This window comes from Littorina saxatilis, linkage group LG1, assembly GCF_037325665.1.
Source record: "Littorina saxatilis isolate snail1 linkage group LG1, US_GU_Lsax_2.0, whole genome shotgun sequence".
NCBI lineage: Eukaryota > Metazoa > Mollusca > Gastropoda > Littorinimorpha > Littorinidae > Littorina > Littorina saxatilis.
The window spans coordinates 26,897,007-26,923,086 of record NC_090245.1 but is presented as its reverse complement, the minus strand read 5'-3'; the positions used below and the strand labels follow the sequence as shown (position 1 = coordinate 26,923,086).

General features: G+C 41.3%; 2 protein-coding genes and 1 long non-coding RNA gene across 3 annotated transcripts in view; 1 reads left to right on the top strand and 2 right to left on the bottom strand.

The window, feature by feature from the left end:
- Positions 1 to 1,534: 1,534 nt before the first annotated feature.
- Positions 1,535 to 5,877, bottom strand: LOC138965860 (uncharacterized). The gene is made up of 3 exons (XM_070337961.1): positions 5,643 to 5,877; positions 4,882 to 5,164; positions 1,535 to 4,048 (listed from the first exon to the last, which is right to left on the bottom strand). The coding sequence occupies exons 2-3, from the start codon at positions 5,142 to 5,144 to the stop codon at positions 2,326 to 2,328; spliced, it is 1,986 nt and encodes a 661-aa protein (XP_070194062.1). The 5' UTR covers positions 5,145 to 5,164; positions 5,643 to 5,877; the 3' UTR covers positions 1,535 to 2,325.
- Positions 5,878 to 6,712: 835 nt separating this feature from the next.
- Positions 6,713 to 26,080, top strand: part of LOC138970663 (uncharacterized) — a 57,414-nt gene continuing 38,046 nt past the window's right edge. The window contains exons 1-2 of the mRNA XM_070343165.1: positions 6,713 to 8,645; positions 9,727 to 11,419. Of these exons, the coding sequence (XP_070199266.1) occupies positions 7,373 to 8,645; positions 9,727 to 11,419 (2,966 nt within the window). The 5' untranslated portion in view covers positions 6,713 to 7,372. The remainder of the gene's footprint in view (positions 8,646 to 9,726; positions 11,420 to 26,080) is intronic.
- LOC138965773 (uncharacterized) lies at positions 20,823 to 25,376 on the bottom strand. Its single transcript, XR_011455527.1, has 2 exons — positions 25,035 to 25,376; positions 20,823 to 22,511 (listed from the first exon to the last, which is right to left on the bottom strand). It is a non-coding gene; the product is annotated as an uncharacterized lncRNA (long non-coding RNA).

Genomic DNA, 26,080 nt, shown 5'->3' with positions numbered 1-26,080 from the left:
GGGAATCGAGATGAGGGTCATGGTGTATGTGTGTGTGTATAAAGTGATTCCGAGGAAACTACTGGACCAATCTTGACAAAACTTAACATGAGAGTTCCTGAGTGTGATATCCCCAGATGTTTTTTTCCATTTTTTGGAAAGATGTCTTTGATGACGTCATATCCGGATTTTTTTAGGCAGTTGAGGCAGCGCTGTATCACCCTAATTTTTCAACCAAATTGATTGCAATTTTGGTAAAGCAATCTTCGACGAAGTCCGGACTATAATATTGCATTTCAGCTCAAAATCTTAAAAATAAATTAATGAGTTTGCTTGTTAAAGTTGTCATTAAAATCTAATTTTTAGTTACAAATTAAATCTTGACTGCATTGCATTCCTAATTTTTTCCTGAATTCAAAAATATATAGAAATGTCATGTTCACTCTAACAATGTGCTCATAATTACAGAAAATAGGTTTAGTAAGTACTACATATATATGGTCTCATGCTTTGCGGAGACGAGCGTGATCCGTCTCGGTATTGTTAGCCGAGACTATCTAAATGTATCTCGTAGTCTTGGTGATGACTGGTTTGTGGTGTTGATATTTAAGTTTCATACCGATTGACTAAATGTTTTTATATCGCTTTAGGCGACTTGTCATTGTTATTGTGGTTAACATTATTCTCATATATATTGTGGTTATTGTACGCGTGCAATTGATGACTTGGGTACGTTTCGTAATTTGGAGCTAGCTTGTGTGTGTGTGTGGGTGTGTGAATGTGAGCGAGTGAGCGAGCTTTTTGTGGTGTGCATGCTGTGATTGGGAGTGTGTGTATGCATTGTTTGTAACTCGGAACAAACAATTTTCCAGGTGTACTGCACATGTTTGAAATAACTTATGTTTTATGTCTTCCCTAACTTTTAAACGGTGTCTCTAAGGTGTGAAAAACATTCCTCAGTGTGGAATTTGGTGATACATGTATGTATTTTGAGTTTAATTACAACTATCAATGGTTTCAAAACAAATTGTGTGCGTTTTTGCCTTTTCCTCAGTTTGCATGTTTTGACATTTGGGAACAACATGATTTCAAATCTACTGGTTAGATTTCTGTGAAATTCTGCATACTTGTACTTTTACATACTATCTACAGAGTTACCATTTGAATAATGAATCGGAAAAGAAATGTTGGCTTTACGATTTTTTTAATATTAAATTTTACGCAAAATTTCAACATTATGATAAAAAAAAATTTTTTTAAATAACTGTAATACTCACAGAAAAAATAAATGGTAAATCTGTAGATATGATCTAAATCTATATTTATGCAAAATATTGGACAGAAATCGAGCATTTGGATATGGAAAAAACGGTTCCTAAAATCCAATATGGCTGCTGTTTACTTTCCTGTTTCTATAGCAACGACATACACAATAAACAAACACATTAACGTTTCTTAATTCAGAGACCATCAGTATTATAACAAAAGCGACACAAACAGTGCTGATCATCATATATGGAAAATAGCGATTTGGCCCTCACATGGCCTTAAGCAATTTACTGGTTTGTTTTCATTTGTTTGAACTTTCTCTCTTCTTCCTCTCCATTTCCTGTCCTGTGCAGGTGCACTTGCCATAACATGTTCCCATGAAAAATGTATGTTTGACTCAGATTTTTTGTTTTGGTTGATGGTTGTATGACGCAATGTGATGAACAAAATCTGCCTTCTCCTACTATGTAATGGAGAAGGAGAGATAAGACAAAGTATTACAGCACAAGGTCAAACATATCAGCACTTGATAACAAAATACACACAATACAATCAGCTCAAAATTAACTTTACTGAAGTTGTTAACCATTATCACTAGCAGCAGTTCAAAGCTGATGACTTCATCTACTTGACAATGAACAACATATTGAGATTGAGAAGAAAGAAATCTAGTTATATAATACATACAAATAACACATGTAGTCCAGGAAAAGTCGATAACATTTGCGTACAGGGGAACATCCTTTTCAGAACTCAAAACAAAAATCTGATAAAATCCAATAAAAGAAAAAGTTTTAAAATATACGAAAATGGACATAAAAAAAACACTAGGCATATTCGTTTGACAGCATTGTGATAATGTTGTTGATTGTATAACCCATTATATGACTGAAAATGCCATTAATTTCCTCACATTATTCAACAGATTGAGTTAACATGATGTAGAGTGTATACTGTACAGTAGAACCTACAACAGACCAGCAATTCAATAAATTTCTGAGTCGAAGGCAAAATGTACAACAGCAAAATATGACTACAATCTGCTGTCTAGTGACAACATCTCTGAAAATCCACACATCAAAGGGAACCGACGCACTTTGGGCATTTCCAAATGTCTGCGTCATCTGGAACCTCCCCTTCTTTGATTCCTACGCAGCTGAAGTGGTACCACTGGGGGCAGTGATCACACTGTATGGAGAACTCTTTAAAATCCTGTGGATTTTCAGGGATGTCATCACCACAGCACCCACACAGGTACATAGGAGCAATCTTAGGTGTCGTCCTCTTTCTTTTAAGAACACGCCGCGGGGTGTAACTAACAACAGGGAGTTGAGGTAGGGAGGGGCCTGCAGGGAAAGAAGGCATAATGGTGGGTAAAGGGGGGGAAGATGAGGAGGAGGAGGGAAGATCAGCTGAACACACAGGATTCGTGGCCTTGAGAAGTTTGGGACCAACAAACCTGGTCCAAAACCATGTTAGCTTTTCACACATATCAGTCCAGAAGTTAGTGTCCTTGTTAACTTTCACAAAGATGTGACCATGCACAGAGTACACAAACAACATTGCAAATTCTGCACTTGTAAGAGCTATTTGACCTTGAATTTGACCAAAATAAACATGCCTTTCTTTCAACCTCATGTTGCCCTGGTTTAAATGAACATATGGAATGTTGTCTGCTGTGGGTACACAGTCAGCAACAGATATAGGACATTTAATCTCCACCACAAAATGTCCACAACAGGAGCAAGACACAAGGAGATCAGGACTGGCTCCAAGAAAGGGATGGTTTACAGACAGAAAAAGACCGCAATCTTTAAAAATACAATTAGTGTGGCTTTTTAGCAGCTCAATCTTTGCTGCCTCTTTTGCTGCAGGCTCTAATGCACGACCATGTTGCACAGCTGGCGTGTTTAGGTGCTTTTCTGTCATGAAGGAAGTTGCTAGCGGGTCGCCCATATCGTCGCTGACAGTAACCTGGTTAAGCAGAGTCAAAGACTTAGTGTACACAATATAAAACTTGGAGGCAGTTATCCTACCAAGTCGCTGATTGTGCCAGCTGGATGAGGTCGCCTGACCTCGGGTCTCAATTTCAACAAGATCTCTGTCCTGTTCTGTTAATGCAATTTTCCCTACCAGTTCCTTCACCGAAGTGCATCCTGCTGCTGACTGTATCAGAACGGGCGGCAGAATTTGATTAATTTGGGGAATAGTTGGTTGTGATGGCTGGCTCTTGGAGACAGGTGGAAGCCTCTTTCTGGTCCTGACAAAGATGCAATCAGGCGCTTCCTCCTCCAAAATTACTTGCAGCCTGTTGCGCATGGACTCTGCATCTTGGAGTTCAGCTGCCTGATGTGGAGAAAAAGCAGTGTACCTATCTCTCACCTGCTTGTTGGCCAGCTTCTCCTCCTGCGACGTTTTTTTCCCGTATTTGTCTTTGGAAAGGAGGGTTTCACAGACAGCCTGTGGCTTCCTGCCAACAGGACCCTTTGGGATGATCCACTGGCAAGACACCTCTGTGGCGCTTTTCTGCGTGACCCCACCCTTTACAGCTGCCTCCACACGAAAGAGCAGCCCAGCTACATGGTTGCACGATCCGAGCAATCCAGCAGCACAGGTGCAGTAAGCCGCCTGGATCTCGCCTCCCACAGTGGTTTCACCTTTCTTTGAAACCATAACCCACACCTTGTATGGCTTCCGTGTGGACATAGACGGGTAGACACTGGCGGATAGGTAGCAGTTGGCAGAGGTGGTGCGGACTGGGTGGTACTTTATTTCGCGGACCCTCTCGCAGGTGTAGTACCTGAAACATTAAAAAGAGGTGTACACATTACTTTAATGAACACACCGGCAGTGTAATTCCGAGTTATTATTTTTTTCCATGTGGTACTGGTACTGGTAGTCCCAGCCTTCCACTGCAAAGTACACAATATTAAACCTGAAAATTAATACTACTACAGTGGAACCCCCCTTTTAAGAGTAAGACCCTGTACAACAACAATCTGAGAAAACCAAGTCATCAAAAGGAGGGAATCATATAAACTAAAACACAATAGAACTCACCTTTAAAACTTCATCTTTTTATAAGATGTTGATTTATTTTAGATAAACAACAGGATAACATTAACAATCAACATTTACTACTTAGTGTAACTTTATATGCTGTCTCCTCCTGTCTTGGTTTTCTTTTTTTTAAGCTAACAAATACATACGTCAAAACAGGTTCTCTATGTCCAAACAGGTTCTATTTGTGTTTTTATCGTTTGTGTTTTTGGTGAGTACATTTTCATTGGTATCTTGCTCTTAATATTCTCACACACAGGCTCTTGTTCCTGCAGGGATGGCCAAATATCAAAATCTAAACCTACCTGCCAGCAAGTACTCGAGTAACTACAAGTACAAGAAAGACTCTAGCCTGCCAGAAAATGTTGCATATATATATATATATTGCTGCCAGTGACAGGCATAATTATAGTGTGTATTAATACTAGTGTACTGCTTTTTCAGGTTTGAGTCATTCCCTGTTCATCAAAACCAAAATGTTGTTAGGCCTCACAAACCATCTTGCATTTCAACTTGCAACTTGAACCCCTCTAATTTTGATTTATTTAAAAAAAAAGTAGAGAGGTTTCCTACCTGTAAGCCTTTCCTTCTTTATACTCGTTGATGAGGCGATGCACGAGGTCGAGCTCACATGCAGCCGTCTGCTTCAGGTATTCACTAATGTCAGTGATGAAGACGCTCGGCCACAGGAATCGCCCATCTTGCTCCCCTTTACATCCAGTTGTGATGGCGAATGGATCAGGATAAAGCACCCCTTTCCACGCACTACTTCTTCTTGTACTCCTGAAGAAGCACCCTCTCTGCATTTTCTGCTTCATGGTCGACAGGAATCCCATCTTCCAAAGCAGCAAAAGCTCTACAACAAAAAGGCACAAAAAGGCCTTGAGATCAAATCACAGTTTTTTGCACCTGTGGCAGGCATTCCCCTTCCCCCCTCATTACCATTATATGTAAACTTACGAGACACTCACTGAAACAGCCTGAGGTAATCTTAGCAGCTACACAAACCGGCAGTGGCAACTTAGTAATAGTATGCATGGCCATGTTTGTTGTACAGTTACTTAGTAAAACATGTCAGATTCAGTGAAAATAGAAAACTGTAGCCTACATTATATCACAACATCTAAGCATCACGAATGTAATTCTGCTTCTTAGTATTAGTAAGTAAGAGTACGTGTCCAGATCAACGGCACTTACTGACTTAATCGACTGAAAAGTATATTTGAAGAGAGAGCAACTGTTAGTGTTACTGGGCGGGAAACCGGTCTAAAGTTCCATTTGGAACAACACATCGCATCATTGAAAAGAGTAAATAACGAAGAAATAAAACTTACCTAGCTACAAGTTCCTCGTGTGCACCTTCCACACTCTTTTTCCGTACACACAAAAAGGCTTTCAATGCTTCAGTGCTCCACAGTTGCACCTTCTGGATGGAAATCTCGCTCAAATCGCACATGTTTCAAGTTGCTGAGAAGCTGGAAAGACGCTTCTTGTTTACTCGAAAAAAATGCTGCGCATGCGCACTGTCGCAATGGCCGCGGAACTGTTTAGTGGTGTAAACCCAACAGAAGTCAGACTTTCGAACATACAATCTACGTAGGCAAGCATGATACGTCATGACGTCATATGATTCCTAGCATATTGACGTAATGCTAAACATCCGGTTATCTCGAGTTTTCTCCGTAATACATGTCCGAGGGTTTTTCAATGTTCGGTTATTTCCGTTGATTCATGCGGAAAGGGAACCGTCGTCTGCAATCAACGACATGGACCATTCTGGTACTTGTTGCTGACAAAAACATGATTTTAACACAGAATGTAATGTCAGAATAGCTATATAAACGCTATTGTGTTTTCATCGTAGTAATAGTAGTCGTCTTCGACTCGTCGGCATCTTGTCTCGTCTAAATATCGGGCCCTATTGCTACGCTGAAAACACAATAGCTGTTAGCAGTGTTACTGATTTGTTTCGTGATCTAATCCACAGGAGCTTGTATCTAACCACCGGTCGATAATTATTTACTCCTGCATGCTTATTATTTACTGCTGCATGCTTACCCTTACTACTGTGTGGGTCTATGCGTCCCAAGGACAGATTGTAAGAAAAGGCGTAGCCTTAAATCTTAATCCTTGTTAAATAAAGTTCAATTCAATACTACTACTTATTAGTAAATAGTAGTAGTAAGGAGACTGTATGGAATAAGAAGTAAATAAATGGAATAAGGAGTAAATAATGATCGACCGGCGATTGGATACAAGCTCCTGTGATCTAATCATCATACATTTTATAATTATATTCATCAGCTCTGCGTGATCAAAGTAGAAAATGGGTCAGGAACTCCAAGTCCTCATACTGACGTCATAATAACTTTGACGTCAGGTCATGTTCCAAGTTCTGGCACAGACAATTGCTGACGTGGATTCAGTTTCTTGTCTCTCGAAAAGCTCCAACAAGAGTTTCACTACCCTCATCTTCAATTGCCAAAGAAAACAAATCAGCCACTGAGGATTCGCAGAAGAAAACAAGTGGAATTAGGTGTCGCTGTAATGTCGACCACTAACACAAACCAAGACGTGTTACATTCGAGATAACTGTGGCCAAGGAAAATACGTTCCCAACAGGCCTGTGCTGTCAGCTGTGGAAAAATTCACAAGTGAAAACCCTGTTATTTTTCTCGTTCCTTTGCTGGGAGAGTTGTTGTTTTTCTAAAGTGAGCTTTTCTTCACAATGTACTAGCTGATCCTGCATGAAAGAGAATAGTGGATTTTTTTTTTAAACATAACTTTTAAGCTTTCTCTTTTGTCACGCCTGATTACAGTATTACAAGAAGGCGTAGGCTGTGTGAAGCAACAACAACAACAACAACAACAACAACAACAACAACAACAACAAAATCAGGTTGGCAAAAAAAGAAAGCAGCCCTCTGAGTTGGGGACTGTGGCCAAACACTAAATGTAAAAGTCAACTACTGACATCTTATAACGGCTGCACAAGCTTGAACACGTGCAGCTCCCCGCAATCCAAGCACAACGTGAGGATACTGCTCGAAGTGGACAACTCGCAATGGCTGAGACAGATAAAGAGTCCGGAGCCTTTGACAGCTCGAGTGACACTTCGGACCATTACTCTGATTACCAGCAGCTTGTGGCATCCGACTCTTCCGACACGGACCTCTTGTTCGACGACGAGATACATTCAACCCAATTCTTCAACAAAGGCAGTGATGGTGAAACTCGTCACGTTGACATCGGAGAAGACGACAGACATTCCGGAGATGACAGAGCTGACGTTGAAGATAAGAAGAGCAAGGAAACGCAAAGCAGCGAATCGATCCGGAGACGTCCAGTCACAGAAGAGATGAAAGACCTATCCTTTAAGCCTGTGTTACCAAGAATACAGAACGCAGACTGCAGACGGAAAGATAACGCCCCCACCAAGATCAACACCTCAACCCCCTCTGAGGACTCAAAGAAAGTCGGCACAACAGTTGCTCGTGAGTACAGCGATCCCATTGTTTCCAGAGAAGCTCACACATTGTCAGGAATACAAGAGTATGGTGACTCCCTTAAACCGAGACGGGTGAGCGGCAACCATTCAAAGACACTGGAGCATGTCACCAACTCAACAAGGATAGACAGACATGGGTCTGCAGCAAGGGAGCAACTTCACAACATCAACAACAGTTCTGTTACTGGAGAGAAGGGGACGGAGGACAGCGAAGAATCAAAAGCTGCTTATACCAGAACATTTTCTCGGCGAAATCCTTTGTTTGTTACCAGCCAAATGAGAGAAAGGATACAAGAAACCTTGCTCCCACGAAGACATCGCCAGGGAGAAGCTTCCCCTTCTAGAAACGTCTCGTCAAAGAGGATGACTGAGGAAAAAAGGTCAGCAAATACTGGTGAAAGATGTTCTCAAGCGGCGATAGATTCTCAACTCAAAAGTTCTCTTCCAGCTATTCATAACATTAACCAATCGACGAAGAGAAGCTCGCAAGAGGCTACTATAAGACATCCTCGAAAATCCACAAAAGCCAGTCAAAAAACGTCCTATTACAGCAAAGATCTTAGAGGATGTGGTGGCGGCTTTTCTAGTGGAGGCGCACTTGATTGTGAGAAGGCGTCAAGATGTAATAACCAAGCAAGCACTCATCCGGGACGCAGAATACCTGAGATAACCCAGGACACTCGTGCTTTTTCCAACAGACAACAGAGGCACATTTCCTCTGAGTCTTCTTCCCAACGCACTCTGTACTCTGAATATAGAACTGACGGGAAAGAGCATGTTCCAGATAAACCTTCGAAGAGCGTACAATTACAAAGAATCTCTCATTCAGGTGAGTAATTTTGTTTTAAAGAGTTTGCCTGGAGGGCACGTTGCTGTGCACTAGTATTGCATGAATGTTTCAATGGTCTGTAACAATGATCACGCTTAGTTATTATCGGTGGCTTGGTTTGTGAAAGTAGCTCAACAAAACGTGTTATTTAATCAATAAATTGCACAATATGACGTCACATTGGAGCTGTCATAAATTTAGTTGAGCATTTTTGCACTTAGCTCGAAAGTGTGTATTCAGTTAAAGATTTTAACAGCAACATCCTTCCCGTGAAAACCTGTTCGGCTTGACATCTCAGATCTGGATAGAGACTTATTTATTTTATTTTATGATTTACGAGGATTTATATCGCGCACGTATCTCACCACACAAGGCGACTCAAGCCTATTAATGCCGTGTGAGATGGAATTTTTTTACACAATATATCACGCATTCACATCGGCCAGTAGATCGACTGCCTTTAGGCGCTGCATCCACCTTTCACGGCCTATTATTCCGGGTCACACGGGTATTTTGGTGGACATTTTTATCTACGCCTATACAATTTTGCCAGGAAAGACCCTTTTGTCAATCGTGGGATCTTTAACGTGCATACCCCAATGTAGTGTACAACGAAGGGACCTCGGTTTATCGTCTCATCCGAAAGACTAGCACTTGAACCCACCACCTAGGTTAGGAAAGGGGGGAGAAAATTGCTAACGCCCTGACCCAGGGTCGAACTCGCAACCTCTCGCTTCCGAGCGCAAGTGCGTTACCACTCGGCCACCCAGACCACACACGGGAAAAGTGTATCCCTCCACCCAGAAACACACCAAGAACCTGCAGCATGGCTGCTTTCTGTGCACAGCGGGCATATTTTGATGAATCAAATTCTTCAAAGCCAATAGCGGAACTGTTTAACGGGATGGACTATGCCTTTTCGTTTTAAAGAAATACATCAGTTTGGTGGGTGTGTTGTTGTTGTTGTTGTTGTTATTGTTGTTGTTTTTGTTGTTTGTGGGGTTTTTTTTTTTTTGGGGGGGGGGGAATGAGTCAAGAATCAAAAGCGTGACAGCAATGGAAAATCGTCTTGTTTACACAGGGTCCACACGAGCCAGAATCGAAGCTAAGTTGACTTTCACTCTGCCGACGAACAATAACGCCTTGTCACCAGAACCCGATTCCGAATCTTCAGACAAACAATATGAGAGCAAGCAGGACCAACTACTGCTTCCTGCGCCAAGGGAAAGTCAACCCACTCACGTAACCAGAGCTGCAAGTTGCCACCCTGAGGCATCCAACGAAAACCAAAACGCGAGAGTAACAAAGGGGGACACGAAGCGCGGCAAAGGCCCACTCAAGAAGCAGTCTCAAGACGCTGGGGGAAGTACCCACCTTGAGCAAGATAATCCAAAAGGTGGAGAGAAGAAGAGCTCTGCAAGGTTGCCTGATGTCTTACGGAGACGCAGCATTCCAGAACATGTCGACCCACAGGAGAACGCGAGCGACACAAAACCAGTGAAACGCCGCGCAAAAAAGGAGAGTGATTCAGTGTCTCCTACCAGTACACGAAGAAACAGCGGCCCAGATCATGACAGAATGAAGAAAAAGAGCGGTGTTTCACACGCCGAACAAATGGAAAGCAGCTCAAGGCATCGCCAAGTACCAAAAAGGAAATTCGGTGTTGATAGTAGCGACGAAGATGTATTTATTACGCCCACCACACGTGCCACGGAACAGTCTCGTAAGACGAAAGGCGGCGGCAAACATCTCGATTCCAACATTTCCACACAGCAACATCCTGACGAACATGACCCTGAAGAATTTCGGGCGAAGCATATGAGCAGTGTCGTTTTCCAACAAACAGGTTCTGACAATGACGAACTTGCGACGCACACGAAAAGTGACACTCCGCGACCTCATAAGACGAAAAGCATTTTGAAAAATGTATCTTCTCACACAGTAGAGGAACTTTCCAACGAGGAAGGTTTTGACAAACAAAGAAATACCGACACGGCCCGTAAGAAGAAAACAAGCGGCGTCAGAATATTAGTAGAACGCAGTTTTCCCCAGGACAGTTCTATGGACAATTCAGATTCTATGCCGTTCACTAGCGCTGAAAAACCAAGCAAGAAAAAGAAAAGCTACGTCGCAAGCGGACAACGCGGTCCTCGCACTCTTAGTCTTATAGACACAGATTCTGTTGAGCAAGCCGGCCTTACGCACAAGAACAGTAACACTGAACAACCTCGCAAGAAGAAGAAACGCAAAATCACAGTTATCGCTTCCCACAAGACCAGCAACGTGGACTTACCAGGCAGGTCACAACAACGCAGCAAGCGAAGGAAAAGCAGGGTGAGGTCATACAAAGCAGACGGTAAGAACACCGATAACCGGAAGGAAACACAGGGCGATGAGGGCGATGAGGGCGATGAGGGCAATGAGCCAGCCACACAGGGCGATGAGGGCGATGAGGGCAATGAGGGCAATGAGCCAGCCACACAGGACTCTGCACACGGTCTTCCGACCAAATCCACCTCGGAAGACCTTCCACGGGAAGAGTCCGACTTAGAAAGCATTATTCCTAACGAATCGTCCTCATATTCTGAGAAAGAGGAAAGCGACTGTTCGATGATGATCTCAGAGTCTGATGGACCCATCCCGACATTTACATTTTGCGAGCCAGTGATCAATGAAGACGACTCCTCACACGAGGACAATCTAAAGCGATCTAAAAAGCTTTTCATCGTCCCAGGAAAAACGTTGAAGAAGAAAAAGTCCAGTTCCCGCAATCTGTAAGTGAGATAAGGGTTATTCTTTGTTGCTGGTCACAAAAATAATAATAATAATGCAAACTTTTATAGCGCTATTCTAGAAAATTGTCTACTCTTAGCGCTTTACAATACATACATCGACCAAGCATACTATACACGCACAGGCAAAGAAACCGACCAAACATAACCAACAAACTATACATGCACAGGCAAAGAAAACGACCAAACTTACAATACACGCACAGGCAAAGATAACGACCAAACATAAGCAAACATACTATAACCAAACATAACCAACATACTATACGCGCGCAGGCAAAGAGAACAATCAGCACATATAATTATTACTGACAACTAATAATGCAGGCATACAGTGACAATCCAATACACAGCCTAAGCACAAGAACCACAGTTGGCTTCTATATAATAAAAACGTGTCAACAGTACTATTTACACACACACAGACAGTGCTGACACAAAGCGCAGAAAATATATATATATACACGTTATTTTAGGCACTAGGTAGGGGGTGAGGTGGGGCAGGATGGGGTGGGTGGGGAGATGCTGGAGGGGAAATCACTTGCGCTGAAAGAGGTGTGTTTTGAGATTTGTCTTGAATGTAGTGAGAGAATCTGTGTGTCTGAGAGGCAGAGGTAATCTATTCCAGGTCACAGGGGCTTGATAGGCGAAGGACCTCTCGCCATGTGTCTTTGTTTGCACTGTGGGGAGTCGGAGGTCAAACAATAAGTAGCTGGAAGCACAGCCAAATTTGCTTATTTATGTTCCGCATACATCTTTTTTTTAACACAAAGGTCAAATAAAAGCTGTTTCGACATCAACCGCAAGGCAGGGAGGCTTCGAACATGACCAGCGACAGGGATTTTTTTAATTTTTTTATTTTTTTTTATTTTTTAACTTTTTTAGCTTGTTTTTGACCCAAATATAACATATCTATATGTTTTTGGAATAAAAAATGATAGCGAACAAGGTAAAATCATTTTTGGATCAATATCTAAAATTTTATTTTTAATTAGAATTTTCAATTTTAATGACCACACTCATAATTTAATTAGTAAGCTTCCAAGCTGAAATACGATCCCATAGTCCGTGCATCGTCGAAGATTGCTTGACCAAAGTTTCAGTCAATTTTATCAAAAAATGAGGGTGTGACTGTGACAGTGCCGTCTCAACTGTCAGAAAAAAGTCGGATATGACGTCATCAAATACGTTTAATGAAACAATGTAAACAAAACTTCCAGAGATATTATTTCCAGGACCTCTCATGTAAAGTTTCATGAAAAACGGTCAAGTTGTTTTCTCTGAATCGCTCTATACATACACTTATAATTTTCCCATAACGCACGTTTCGCGCGTGTCGCGGAAATTTCATTGTGGTTTAGCTGCATGGTTGCTTTGGTGTTCAGATCCCAATATCTACAGTAGTGAGCTCTTTAAGGCAGAAGTCATTTCCCCCATCTGACGGAGTGGATTTGTGTGAGAACAAAATAAACGCATGTTTCAGTATGTGACACCGCATGAAACGTGCGTAACGGTAAGTTCATGTCAGTTGTTTTCTTACCGTTGCTAGTCTCAGCTGATTTTAAAATGTTGTCTGGTGCTGTTGAATATCTAAACTCTTTAAATCAACTAATTTCAGTTTCAGCTAAACTTCTGCTATAAGTATAAAGTAAATTCCTGTACAATGAGCAAGGGTTTGGTTGACATATTTGCGTAACACGTTAGTTTCATTTACATTTACAAAAACTGAACGAAACATTTTTTTTCCAATGCATTGTTTACAATGCTTCTTGGGTGCAATTGGAGTTGACCTTTACTCATCTCATGTGAAAACGTAAATAAAATTAAGGAAAACATGGTTAAAATTAAGCGACCCCCAAAATGAGACCAGCAGCAAAGAAGAACCCGTGTGCGTAGGTGTTTAACAAGTTATTGGCGCTTTGTGTGTCAGTGTGTGTGTGACTCTCTCTCTCTCTCTCTCTCTCTCTCTCTCTCTCTCTCTCTCTCTCTCTCTCTCTCTCTCTCTCTCTCTCTCTCTCTCTCGCATTTATTCTGTCTCTGCATGCGAGCGAATGCGTGTATGGGTTCCCCCGCCCCCCCCCCCCCCCCCCACCGCAAGCGACACACAACACACACACACACACACACACACACATACACACACACCTCCTCTCCTCTCCCTTCACCTCTCTCTCCCCCCTATTTTCCACACAAAGTCACATCGAGAGAGGTGACTTTGCTACCTAACGATTTATGACGTCACCAAATAGTCATTTTACAGAATACACTTTTCAGTGGGCGAATTAAGCAGAGTTTGACTCGATTTGATTGACGGAGAGACTTGACTAGAATAGGAACAAGTCGCGTGAAGCGATATATATACAAACATTTATCCCCGAGTACGCTAGTACTAGGGCTCAGCAGACTTTAATTGTGTGTCTGTCTGTCTTTCTCCACTTAACAGCTTATTGCTGGGAAACTACTGGGCGCAGTTCGTTCAAAAGTTGATACACTAACTTGATAATAGGTCCGATTGATCGTATTAAAACTTCATAATGTTACCTGGGACCTAAATGCGAAATAAACCACAAAAACGACTTGGCCGTAGGAGGAGTTCACACCGGCGGGGCAACACGCAGCCATTGACCTGATAGAACAGACGAACGCGTCACACAAAAATACGTCATGACAAAGTTACACGCAAAGCGAAAGAGACTTTGACGTCATTTACTTTTGTTCAGAATTTTCTGTCTGTTCCTAGCTTGTCAGTGAAGACCTGACGTGAGTAAGCTTACCCAAAACGTCTTTGTTCTCTATTCTCATTGCAGCTGTGAAATAATCAGTCTTGTGTCTCGGTCGTGTAGGTACAGAGTTTGCTTCTGCAATCATTGTGTTCGTGTTGATGACGGCTTCATAAGACAAAATAATAAGCGAATCTATCGCGAGGAAGACGTTTATGTACAAATCACCGAACCCAACCCATGTTTTGTGTACATTTTTCTGAAGAATAAACTGCATGTGGTTAATTTCATCCGTTTAATGCTTGTCGAAACATATCTGATCACAGATGAGGTCGCAGTTTGTAGGTTGAATCTATGAATCGGCCAGAGATAGATCTGCATTTCTGGTCAGAAACCAACATTCACACCACAGACATTCCAAACATAATTTATATTTATTGAGCGAGCCAGTCTGAAGAGTACTCGGGTCCAGCCACGGACGTACGGTAATGTAAGTCCGTGGGTCCAGCGCGAGCGTTTTTTATTACGATAGTCTCGACTAACCACACCAAAAGAAAGAGACGGGTCACGCGTGCGAACGCAGTACTTACAACCTATTTTCTGTAATTCTGAGCACATTTTGAGAGTAAACATGACATGTATGTGAGTTGTTCTTTGCTACTGGTCACAAGTGGGGGTCAGCTCACACGGACGCATTTTTCAAAACAGTCTAGGGGAGAAACTGGTCACAAAGCACCCAGTACATGCCAGAGAGATAGGAGAATCGGCACAATCAAAGAAAATACCAAAATCATTCAATAGATATGGAAATATTAAGATTTACTGTGAAAATGCCAGCAAAAATGGCGTCCAAAAACGGGAACGCACACTTGGTGCGTCTTTGAAGACTTACCTCCCGTTCTGTGTTGTTGATAATAGTCGTGTTTGTGCTGTTGTTGTTGAAATAGTATCTAATAAAACTGATGCAGTTCTTGAAATGTTTCAAATTATTGTTGTCTTTGTGAAATGCGAGAGTGTTCTGAGGCGTAATCTGCATACGGCTGATGTCCCACATAGGGTACCCCACTTCGATCAGCGTATCACTCCAAATGAGCTTCATAGCAGAAAAGCAGATACACTACCAACACACTGTATAACAGATCTACAAGTCTGAGCCAGAATCATTGAAATTTACTTTCTGTATAAAATATTGCAAGCAAATTTGTTCACGATGTCCCACAAATAACGCAGGTTACCCTCGCCTTCGATTCAAAGTAACTCCAATCTGACTTAATCACAATCGAAACGCAGATGACGAACTGATTCACCACAAATTTGTGGTATTTTACACACAAATTTCAACTGTGTTGTTTCGCGATAAACAGCCATAAACAAACAAATGTGGCGCCGTCACGTCGCCTTGGAAGGAATAACGCAGGTGACCAAGGCTTGTTTCCGATACCTGTCTGATTAAAATCATCGTTTTTTTCACGAATGACGGCTCTTTGGCAGATCTGGTGAGTTGGAAACTGTCTATGAATGTTTCATTTAATGTCAAATGCGTACATTCTTGTCGATATTGTTCCCTTTGGGCTCATAAATTAAGTCAATCGTCGTGTTGTCCGAAAGTGACTTTTGTCACCATAGAACTTACTGTGCTTTGATCATTGACTGAGAAGAATCTTCCGATGACACTAGTTCATTTCACTACGCGACTGCAGATCTGCAAGGAAACTTATGGCAGGGGAAATAAGCTTAACTGAAGACGAATAAGCGGAGTAACTGTTCTTCAACGGATTGCTCTCACTGATCTAAATATTTAGATCTTGTCGTCTGCTAGTCTGCTAGTAAGTAGTCTTCGGTCGTGTGAAAGTCACATCTATTTCGACTGTGTGCATCGATCCGTGTTGTGAAATGTTGATCTTTGATGATTTGGCAACATAACTTCGCTAAATGTGCTTCGAGTGTATCTCCCCGCCGCATTTGAAAACGTCTTTTAACAAGACCATGTTTCGACAGCCCAGACGGGGAGGATCCTCGATAGCTCACAGGGTATATAATGTTTTCCGCCGTTTTTTGAAGAATCCTTTCAAATTTGCTATTCCAAAAGTACCCTATGACACGACTCGAGTGGCAAAGAACATTCTCTGCAATTCCTGTCTCAGTCCGTGCAGCCGTTTCGGGTCCTATCGTCATCATACAAACATACACACAGACACACAAGAACCAGCTTTAAAAGTTAGATTATGTAGGAACCATGTGAACCAGTGATTTTTTCTTATGTACAACAGATACTACAGTATTTCTGCTTTATGAAAAGCAATATTTCAAAAACAAAACTAGAGATTTGAATTTTGACCACTTTTCCCCCTTTCTGTCACCAGTACTGAAGAACAACTCACGTCTATATTTGTTAATTCAGGAGTAATTGAGGTGCACGATGCAATACCGACATGAAGAAAATAAGCAGTGTCACTGTCAGTCGGTTATTAGAACGCGGTTTTATTCAGAAAAGTTCTGACGAAAATTCAGGTTCTGTGTGGTACTGAAAAACCTAGGAAGACAAGAGGCGAAGCCTTCAAGGCTCACGTAAGAAATCGACAAACAGTAACACAAACTCAATCACTCCGTCACACATACAGTAAGCATAGCGGTGACACTGTGCAAGACACTAGATCTAGATCTGTCTGTCTGTAGCCTACTTACGCTACGGGGACACCATTTTGAACTCAAAGCCATGACGTTCCCTACACAAACTGTGGCTTTGAGTTCAAAATGCGGGGACACGACTGCCATCTTGACATCTTGGACACCCGGCCAGCCATACTGAAACTGGCCTTGGCACGGAACGATCCAAGTAGGGGGGCAATCTCAGTCATCTCAAAGAGGGAAATCCAAACGCAATCCGCTTTGTTCGATTTTATGGGCTTGGACGATAGAGAAAAATAAGAAAAGCAAAAGCTGGAGTCAGTCTGGACGAAATTGCTATCAAGAACGCAGAATTGATTTTTTCTGAGTTTTTTTTTTTAGCCGTAAGCGCCATGTTTATACGAGCAGGAAACTCTTCCAGAATGAGGCCCCTTCGTTGATGCATGTCAACAAGCCAGATGTGCGAGAAGCGAAATTGTGCCGCAACTTAAATTTTAGCTCGACACGGGAGTGCACAATGGTAAGTCGTTGCTATTTTTCACTTTATTTGACATGTCTTGTGAGCAAAAGGTGTTGGTTACGGCTGTGCATGCTGTCAGTGTTCATTATTTGATTTCAATTACCCAGCACCGTCAGTTTTCCTTTGTCTTTGAGGCCGGTTGGAGACCGATAAACATGGCGCTTACGGCTAAAAAAAAAACTCAGAAAAAATCAATTCTGCGTTCTTGATAGCAATTTCGTCCAGACTGACTCCAGCTTTTGCTTTTCTTATTTTTCTCTATCGTCCAAGCCCATAAAATCGAACAAAGCGGATTGCGTTTGGATTTCCCTCTTTGAGATGACTGAGATTGCCCCCCTTGGATCGTTCCGTGCCAAGGCCAGTTTCAGTATGGCTGGCCGGGTGTCCAAGATGCCAGATGGACAGATCGACACTGCGCTTTCGACAGCGCTTCCTCGCGCAGACACTGGAAACACGCTGTGCAGATTAACCTGTAGGAAATCTCCTTTGGTATCTTCCTTATCTATTTTTCTGGAGCTACAAAACCGAACAATGTGAAATTGTCTTCTTCGAATCGGCGAACTGCAGCTCGGTGATAACTGTATCTATACCACAATCCTTCACGCGATCTGAACTAACCTTGACCCCTGACCTGGTCTACATGCCACACACGACACAAACTAGTCACCTGTTTTTACCCCCCCCCCCCCAAAAAAAAAAAAAAAAAAAACAAACCACCACCCGTTTTCTTTGGATACACACTTTAACTACATACGTGCCGACGAAATGTTGATCACGGCTTCAATACTTTGAAGCTGTTGCTTGAATAATAACCAGGTAAAATTAGTATTTCGGTGTTCAGTCAAATGTTAAAGTGTAACTAAACAGACATTTTGAAGTGTCAGCTTTAGTGAATTGCTTTATGTTTTGTCCAAGTATAGACCTGTAGAAGCGATACTGGACGATTTTTCCAACGTTTACTGTGTTTTCTGATTTACTACGATTTTTTAAAAGTGTTGAACCCATTTCAGATTTACCTGATTATCTGTTCTTGATTTGATACTTCCAAAGAACAAGTGGTACTTTGAGTTCCGGTTTTATGTTTTAACCAATCAGAATTTGGTTCCTAAATAAAATCGTCTGCTGCCTGTCCCAGCAGAGTCGGCAACAAGCACTGTTTGCCACATGTGTGATGTTACCAACAGAAATAGCCATAAATTGGGCAAGGTAGCAATGTAAATTAATTGGATCTAACTAATGTGCTTGTACTGCATCTCTGGCCTTTGAATTCACTCCAAATGTACTGGCTCAGCGTGAGAGGCAACATCCTGTCGAAGTCGTAAGCACGAGGCTGACTGGGAGATTATTATTCGAAGAGCATGCTGAAACGGATTGTAAGTACAATATTTTACATGTTCTCGACATTTCTGTTGATCTTTCCTTAACTTTAATTGTTTCCTTGATTTAAAACCCTAGGGCTTGTATTTTCAGTTGTGATACTAAGCACGTATCTTTACCACAGTATCCGATCACTTCACACTTGAATTTTGGAATGATGAAGTGGAATTATTTCTGGATCTAATTTATTCCTTGTTCCCCCCCTCTCCATTCCTTTTTTCGCCACATATATATTGTCGTGTGAGGGGGTAGATGCGTGTACTGGCTGATTTTTATTTTTACTTCGGTCAGATACAGATGATTGGAAAAAAAACTTGTCAAGGATTTCAGAATTTAATAGATCTGTTCGAAGTTTTTACGGGATAGGTCCTGTTACAATACAGACTGAATGTGCCCAAGATGAACTTTTGATTAAACATACACACACAAATGAATCTCTTGAGTTTGTTATACGGCGAATGTCCAGTTTCCACCACCACGTCTGTGGTATGTTTTTATACTGTTTGATTGAATAGACTGACGTGCATTCTCTCGCAAATGTTCGCGCGTGTGTGTTTGTCTGTGCCTCAGACTTATTAATCAAAGATGATGTTGCACATTGCAGATCTATGCGACAGGAGCAAGTGGACAAGACAGCTACATTTGTCTGAGCGAAGATCCAACGGTAAGCTCTTTTAGCCGAAGACAGCGAGCCTGGGTGCATGTGTTCTGCGCGAACTTAGAATCCGGTTTCATTCTAGAATGGACCGGGTCCAGGTTGGAATTCTAACCCTGCGCAAGTACAGGGGTGCCATTCTAGAATGAAACCCTTGAATAAAGGGGGCCGTAATGTTTGTAGGTAAGACAGAGTTGTCTTCCCTTGAATTATCTCCACCTGCACCTTCCCTTTGATAAAATGGGGCTGATTTGTCTACCCCTGAAAAAAATCCTTTGGCGATCTTGCGATGTCATGTCATGTCAAGAAAGTTGACACTCCTGAGTACGCAATACGCAATAAACAAAGGCAGACCATAGCAAGGGGGACTACCAGGGCGGTATTGTTTGCAGGGCAGTTGTTTTTGTGATGAGAGCCGGTTGCGGCCGATTGCAATGTCAGCGCTGTCTCCCTCTCGGAAATGTCCGTTTTTTTGACAATTTTTTTGACAGACAGACAGACAGACGGTCAGACCGACTAACCGACAGACAGACCAACAGAAGGACAGAGTGAGTTATAGAGCTGTTGTCACAGGTTTAAAAAAAAATTGACATTATATCTTCACAATTCAGAAGACCAACTTCATGTATATGAATAAGATTAAAAGTTACAAGCGAGATTGGCAAAACACTGTCAGTCCGGAAATTTCCGTTCGTAGCGATCAGTGCTGAGTGTCTCTCAAAATCGTAATCACTTTCAGAACATCACAATCCCAATTCACGATGTCTTTGAGTAAAGTGTAAAAAACCCGAGAAAAAAAACCCAACCAAACACACAAAAAACAAAAACAAACAGAAAATCCACATTTGTGGCTTTGGTTGAGTGATAGTCTAACTGAAATGACTATTCCAACTTGGACCCAAATTCCAACCTTGCGCACGGCCGATTCTAGAATGGACCAGCAACAAGGGTTTCATTCTAGAATGGCACCCCTGTACTTGCGCAGGGTTAGAATTCCAACCTGGACCCGGTCCATTCTAGAATGAAACCGGATTCTAAGTTCGCGCAGAACACATGCATGCAAGCTTCTATCATGTTCGTGTGAGTGCTGCAGGGCTATTAGACGACTTTTCATTATTCTTGATTTGGAGATACATGCAGGGTATTAGAAAGTGCAGAATATACACGTTTGAACAAATACGATGTGTGTTTGCTCTGAAAAAAAGAAAAGACGCAACAAACAAACATTGTATTTGTTTAAAGTATCACAAATATGTATTACCTGTATCTGCATGTTTTGATAATGATGAAGGGTAAATTACTTTGACGTGTGCTTTTTTTTTTAACCACACTGATAACGAATGATAGAAACACAGACACACTTAATAACATATCCACAAAAATTGTAACAATAAATGTAAGCTGAACAATGCCTGCAACACATTTCAGGCCTCAGAAGGAAGTAATTATGAGATTCAGACAGAGAGAGAAAGCCCAACACGAAACCAGTTGGGACATTTTTTATTTCATTATGTAATATTAAAAACACGACAACAACGTATTTCCTGTACTTAGTTTCGTGCAATTATGGATTACAAAGTATGTCTAATTGAGTGGCATAAAGAGGCACAGTTGCATGAAAAACCAACTCGGATCTTGACTAGGATCAGGATTTTATATGGACACAACCTAGAATTTAACATCCTGGGGGGAGGGGGGTACTGCGCCTTTCACATCAAGATGTAAAGATCTATTTTAAATAATACTTATTAGAAGGGAACAAAATCAAACAAACTACAACAATCGTTCTGAGGGGAGAGAATTACCTCTTCCGAAGAAATTACCTCCCTTGCTTTTCTTGTCGTGACTTATGTAGAGTAAAGTGAATAGAAAGTGAATCAGTCAGTAACAAAAAAAAACCACAACATTTCTTAAGATCAATGAGGAGTCTTGAAGTATTTGTCAATGTTAATCTTGTATGCATAACAAACAATATATTACGGATTGATAATTAAAGAAAATCGTCTCTTCTACAGGGTTGACCCCCCTAAAAAGGACACCCACAACCATGCAAATTACTTCTGCATCTGTTGAACCAATTATTTTATATATGGTATTCATTAACTTCAGTTTATGTTCTGCCTTTCCAGTAAGTGGCAATTTTGTAAATTGAATGGTCTGACTTTTGTGCAATTTTAATTTTTGTTCTCCAAATTCGGGGGTCGACTAAACAGAACGAGTTTTGACATTGAGCGGTAGCCATTTTTACCCAATTTAAACCCTTCAGGCTTTTACCTTTTTGATTATTTTGAATGTCTGAGTATGTAAAAACATCCCCTTCAACCCCCAGGCTATCGATGACCTGAAGAAAGCATGCAGTTACAGCTAGGTTCAGGGCAATCCTCAGACACGAAAGCGTTGGTGTCATTGGTGATGCAAAAGTTAGATAATTTAACCTGCAAATTTGCCACTTTGTGAACTGCACATGCATAAAATCAAGTTTAAGTATGCTGAATATGAAGTTATCCAGTCAATTGGTGTAGAAGTTATAGCATTTCTGTCAGTTAACAGTATTTAAAATCTCTAAAGTAAAATCTGACATATTCGAAAGTTTTGCATAAACACCCAGACAATTTTTACGATACTCTCCTAAGCTTCTCCACTTCTCAGCCCTGTCTTGGAAATGAATTCGAATAAGGCAGTCAAAATAACTTAGTTTGGAGCACCCATCAATCAGAATAAGCATTAACTTTTGACACAGGAAATATCTTCTACCGAAAGCTCTCCTGGTTTTATTCTACATTTTTCCTGCATAATGGTAACAAATTTAATGATAAATCTAAACAACGAAATGACTGTGGTAAGATGAACAAAGTTAAAAAAAACAAAGGATTACTGTAAATGGTTTACGAATCGAAATCTAAACAAGTTTTAATGATAAGTAAAATGATAAAAAAAATAAAATTAAAAAAAGCTAACGTCCTCGCATTTGTCCAGAATTATTCCATGTTTAACATGGGAACAGAGGGATAATTGGTCTAAAGAATTTTTAAAAAGGAGGGTTAGGGTAACCCTAACCCTCTTTGGACTATCTGTATGCAATGCCCGCTATAGGTGAAAGACTTTTGTGGAAGCCATGGAAGAATGCATCGCTGTTGTGCTGGTTCAGCTTGAGGTCCTGTCCTAGCGAATATCCTGCACACACAAAAACACGACTTTTTAAGCCACTTACGTTGCATTCCGTGACATAGCTTTGTTAAAACCGTGTGCCTGATAATAATGACAGATTTTGTTGATATACATTTTTTTTAAGACACCCCATATAATATTGTTTGACAATCTCTATCAACATAGTTTACGAATCACCAATGTGTATAAACGCAAATAACCCACAGGTCAATAAATTACTTTCCAGAGAGAGAGAGAGAGAGAGAGAGAGAGAGAGAGAGAGAGAGAGAGAGAGAGAGAGAGAGAGAGAGAGAGAGAGAGAGAGAGAGAGAGAGAGAGAGAGAGACTAAAACTAGAAAATGTGTGCTATATAAAACCAGGATAATCTCTGTCAAATCTTCGCTTGTACCTGCATGGTGTTTACTGCGCTATATACACAACCTATTTTATTTCATTTATTTTATTTTATTTTTTTAAATTTTTTTTTTTGGGGGGGGGGGGGGGGGTGTTTTGTGATGAGGGTTTTTTCAAAGCCTTTACTGCTTTAGTCATTGAATCCACCCGACTTCGATTTATTGTTCAGTGATGGGTAATTGTGTGACCAACTATGTAAGTTAGTGATTGTTCTGGCTTCATACAATGACATTGCATTAATTTTATAAGTGTATGTGTGTGTGTTTCAGGCAAAAGCTGATATTACAGTCCTAGTTGTATGCAGTACCTCTGCTTCTTCGTTCAGGAATCAAAGTATACAGTCTAAACCGATTATTTTGTTCAATAATGTTCAGCTTACCATCCCGAAGAAGGCAGTAACGTGCCGAGATATTGATTATAGATATTAACGTACCTAACCTGGTTACTGGTGTGTTTTCTTTTTATTTCAATAATGTAAATGTGTGACAACTTGCAGGGTACTTGATGTTCAGAGCAATTTTTCTGGCAAAAGACCTTTTATGGATCAAAGAAAACTTTTGCACAAGTCAATCAATTTGGTTGATAAATAATTTGTGCTGCATTTTCCCTGGTTCCAAAACGTAGTATGTATTACCACATGTCCTTACCTGTCATTGGCATCACATGATTCTCTGCAAGCAGTCTTTTGTGGAAATACGTCATTTAACACTTGCACTTATAGTAGGTGGCTGTGGAACGGTAGACATGCAACGACAACGAACAACAAAAGACAAAGTGTGGAGTACACTCATTTTTCTTAACATACGCTAAGTTTCTTTGAGAATGCTCCAAGTGAAAATCAGGGGTTCCTGGGCCTGATATCACAATTAAACAGCTTCTTCTCAGAATCAGGAGGGAAAAAACTGTTATATGGCGAGATGTCGTGACAAGAACAGACAGCAGCAGCAGCAACAACAACATTGCTAAATCGTCGCTTTAACAAAATTTCATGTTTAGCATCGCATACAAAGCACGGCTACTGATCCGATCAAAGCCACACTTCATGCACGATGGGCACATTGTTATGGCCAGCTTGTTAACGTGCGCATTGTGTATGTTTTACATAGAATTGAATGTGTTTGTCGTTGTGTCTGTCATCTATCCTAGTCGTTTGATTTAGAATAAAGCAAACTTATTACAATGACGATTTTCTTCGGTTTTTGATGAAGGATTGGCATCAAGACTTTTCCTATTTTCCAACTCTGCCACCATACACTGGCCGTTCAGGTCTGCATGTCGACCACATGGTGTGTGATCAGATTTTTCGGACATGTTCACAATGCTTACATCAATCAATCAATCAATCAATGACGCTTATATCGCGCATATTCCGTGGGTACAGTTCTAGGCGCTCTGCAGTGATGCCGTGTGAGATGACATTTTATACGGCCAGTAGATTGCAGCCATTTCGGCGCATATTTACCTTTCACGGCCTATTATTCCAAGTCACACGGGTATAGGTAGACAATTATTAACTGTGCCTAAGCAATTTTGCCAGGAAAGACCCTTTTGTCAATCGTGGGATCTTTAACGTGCACACCCAATGTAGTGTACACGGGGGGAGGGTTCGGACACCGAAGAGAGTCTGCACACAAAGTTGACTCTGAAATAAATTTCCGCCGAACCTGGGATCGAACTCACGCTGACAGCGGCCAACTGAATACAAATCCAGCGCGCTACCAACTGAGCTATACATGACCACCAAATGGAAAATCAGTTGGTATTTGTTATGTTTTTGTGTTAGCACAATCTTCATACAAGTAAACAGAAACAGTTTTGTTGCAAACAGAGCCTTCATAAGAAAAAATGCTTCTAAGTCAAAATACATACCCCCTTTTTCGTATTGCGTAAAATATACCCATAAATTCTGGACATCATAAATTTTTTTTTCACAACAATGAAACCAAACTTTGGCATATGTTTTAGCAATATATTCACAATAAAACCTATGAGTTTGAAGGCTGCATCTTGTTTTGTTTATTTTTGAGAATTTTTTTGCAAACCCATGCAAATGGCCAGTTTCTGGGGAGAGACGGGAGATAATGGCCAGTATAGAAAGAGTTAATAAGTAAACTAATGTCAGAAGTAGGTATTTACCTTGTTTGCCTTCGCGTTCTTGATAGCCCGCTGCAGCATTTGTATCACTTACCTTGACATTCAAAACGCCAATGTATTTCTGAAAGGAAAATAAAGATATTGACCGAAACATCACACAAGTGGTATATCATGCTTGGTTTTGTTTACAGTGCCTGTTCTACGACCACATCTGATTGTAATTTAAATAAAGAAAAACTGTATCCATTTATTACTTCTCTATTTGTGTGTGTTTGTGTGTGTGCAGGGGCGGATCACATCATTTTTAAGGGGGAGTTTCCAAATTTCTTTTAGGGACAATTTGACGACGCGAAGCGTTTAGTTGAAGACACGAAGCGTTCAACCTCCTTGGGGGGTCCGACAAACGTTGATAAAAACAAGGAAAATGGATCAATTGGTTCATCCTTAAGTCTAGCCCCTCTGTTGGTGAAACGTTCAGCCTGCCACCCTTGTTGGCCTCCCGACGGGACTGCAACCTTCGAGACTCCCTGGTTCGATCCTCTCTTCGTTCGCCATTTCCCCTACAACCCGGCACACACGCATGCCAGAACCCTCGTTGCCACACCTGCCCCCACATTTGCCATTCTACCACTCTGACCGGCCCCCAAAAAGATTTCAACATTAAACGCACGTTCTCTTGCACCAGCCGCAATCTCATCTATGCCATATCCTGTCTCAAATGCCCCAAAGTACTCTACATTGGTGAGACCGAAAGAACCCTCTCTGCCCGCTTCACCGAACATCTGGCAGATATTCGGCATCGCCGCGTGTGAAAGGTGTCTGGCAAATGTACAGCACCTCCACAGACAGAAAACAAGTAGAGTCCGATTTCATATTATCCCTGGGCACATCCACACCTGACGGTTTGAATGCGAAAATGTGATGTACTTGTATTCCCCAAACATACTGTGGATTTACGGTACGTGTGTGTGTGTGTTTGTGTGTGAATGTGTGTGTGTGTGTGTGTTTAGGTGTGTATTCATGTGTTTGGTTGTGTGTGTATGTGTGCGTGTGCGTGCGTACGTTTGTTCCCCCCCTCCCCCCCCCTT